This window comes from Sinocyclocheilus rhinocerous, unplaced genomic scaffold (genome assembly GCF_001515625.1).
Source record: "Sinocyclocheilus rhinocerous isolate Xijiao unplaced genomic scaffold, SAMN03320098_v1.1 scaffold936, whole genome shotgun sequence".
Classification (NCBI taxonomy): Eukaryota; Metazoa; Chordata; class Actinopteri; order Cypriniformes; family Cyprinidae; genus Sinocyclocheilus; species Sinocyclocheilus rhinocerous.
Window position 1 is genome coordinate 284,483 of NW_015662583.1, and position 2,446 is coordinate 286,928.

The window sequence follows — 2,446 nt, forward strand, 5'->3', positions numbered from 1 at the left end:
CACACACTCACACACACACACACACACACTCACTCTCACACACACACACACACATTAATTAATAAAGAATACATTATTATGTTAAATGTACTTTTCCTGTCTTTCAGATGTTGATGAGTGTCTCCAGGGCGACCCGGGGCCTTGCGGTTACCATGCCAACTGCACAAACACACCTGGATCCTACCTGTGCAGCTGTTTCCGTGGTTACCTGATGAGTGCGGAAGGATGTAAAGGTGTGCATGAGAAACTCAATACAAGTACATGATATAAACACAAGCTCCTGTGAAACACACTTAAACATGTCAACGGACTAACTTTAACTTTCTCAGCGAGATTCTTCAAATTAAAAGAGAAAATGAACTATGAACAGCAGATACAATTCACTCAAAAATTAACATTACTTAAAAACTCAGGTCATCCAAGATGCAGATGAGTTTGTTTCTTCATCAGATTTGGAGAAATGTAGCATTGCATCACTTGCTCAGCAATGGATGCTCTGCAGTGAATGGGTGCCGTCAGAATGAGAGTCTGATAAAAACATCACAATAATCCACAAGTAATCCACAGCACTCCAGCCCATCAGTTAACATCTGGAGAAGACAAAAGCTGAAACAAATCCAGCATTAAAACGTTTTTAACTTCAAACCGTTGCTTCCGGGCCGGCTAAAATACGACTCTTATTCTGACGGCACCCATTCACTGCAGAGCATCCATTGCTGAGCAAGTGATGCAATGCTACATTTCTACAAATCTGATGAAGAAACAAACTCATCTGCATCTGGGATGCCCTAAGAATGAGTACATTTTCAGGCAATTTTCATTTTTGGGTGAACTGTACCTTTTACATAAGCCGTATTCTTCGTTTGCAGCTAGGTTTATGAGTTTAAAACACTGTGACTAGTTGTCTTGTGTAGTTAGTTATTGTGTGTGTTGTGTGTGTGTTGTAGATGTAGATGAGTGTGTGTTAGCTGTAGTAACAGGTCTGCAGGCGTGTGGAAGTGGAGCCGTGTGTTCAAACAAACCGGGATCTTTCACCTGCTCGTGTCCGGCGGGATTCGTGCTGGCGCTCGACGGACACAACTGTGTCGGTGCGTTCAGTGTGTGTGTGTTTCATTTAGAGATGGTCAAACTAATTGATTAGTCATCCAATCAGAGTTATTATAGTATAATTTTAGTTTTTTTTATTAATGTTTTGAATTAGTTTTTATATTTTCTGTATTATTATTCATTTGTGCGTGTTTTGTTAGTTTTTATTAATAATTAGTTTTTATTTTTTTATATTTTCTGTTTTCATATTAGTGAAAGTTTTAGTAATCTATAGTGTGTTTCTGTCATTTTATTAGTTTTTTTTCTCTATATGTCTATATGGTTTTTATTTAAGTTTAGTTTTTGTAATTTTAGTACATCTAGTTGAGAAATGTTTTCTTGGCAGCTAGCTGAAACAAAATAATTTAAAGACTTTCTTTATATTTTATCTTATTTTATAAATGTTTATATTTTCTGTTTACGTTTGAAATGAAAATTCAGGTATATTATAGATTTATAAAAGTGTATTAGATCTTATTGTGATATTATTATTATTATTATTATTCAGTGCATATGGTCAATTTTTTTTGTTTATTAATAATTTTGAATTAGTTTATATTTTTATATTTTCTGTTTTCATTTTAGTTTTAGTAATTTTGTTTTTGTTTTGTGTTTGTGTGTACATAGATTTTATTCATTTTAAGTTTGTGTTTAAATTATTTTAGTACATTTAGTTAATCTATGAAAATGAGAAATGTGTCCTTGGCAACTAGCTGAAATAAAATCAGTTAAATTATTTAAATTATTTTGTTTTATTTTATTTTAATTTATTTTATATTTTTTTGTATTTTCTGTTTTCATTTAAGTTTTAAAGTCAGCATGAAGTGAAAATTCACCTGATTTTCTAAATGCATATTATTATTATTTTTAATTTTAGTCTTTTTTAATATGTAAAAAATGTGTAGTTTTTGGTTTAGTTATTTTAGTACATCAAAATAAACTAAATGAAATGAGAAATATTTTCTTGGCAACTAGCTGAAATAAAATAAAGTTATTTTATTTTATTTTTTATATTTTCTGTTTTTATTTCAGTTTTAAAGTTGACATGAAATGAAAATTCACCCTTATTTGTTGAATATCTGTCAGTTCTTCTGCACGTTACAAGTGAGCTGATTATGGATAAGAGTCAGGTGAATGTTTAAACGCTCTTCTGTGTCTCTGCAGATGTTGACGAGTGTAATTTCGAGGAGAGGTGCCGCAGGGAGCTGGGTAACGTGTGTGTGAATACAGACGGCAGCTACACGTGTGTGTGTCAGGCTGGATTCAGAGAGCACAGAGCCGCGTGTGTGGGTACGAGTCTGTCTGTATGTCTGTCTGTCTGTGTGTGTGTGTGTGTGTGTGTGTGTGTGTGTGTGTGTCT

The 2,446-nt window shown here is 33.3% G+C and overlaps 1 protein-coding gene across 1 annotated transcript in view; it reads left to right on the top strand.

Annotated features, from left to right (window-relative positions):
* Positions 1-2,446, top strand: part of LOC107728103 (fibrillin-1) — an 18,724-nt gene that overhangs the window by 2,504 nt on the left and 13,774 nt on the right. Inside the window, exons 4-6 of the mRNA XM_016538183.1 lie at positions 108-233; positions 948-1,088; positions 2,251-2,376. Of these exons, the coding sequence (XP_016393669.1) occupies positions 108-233; positions 948-1,088; positions 2,251-2,376 (393 nt within the window). The remainder of the gene's footprint in view (positions 1-107; positions 234-947; positions 1,089-2,250; positions 2,377-2,446) is intronic.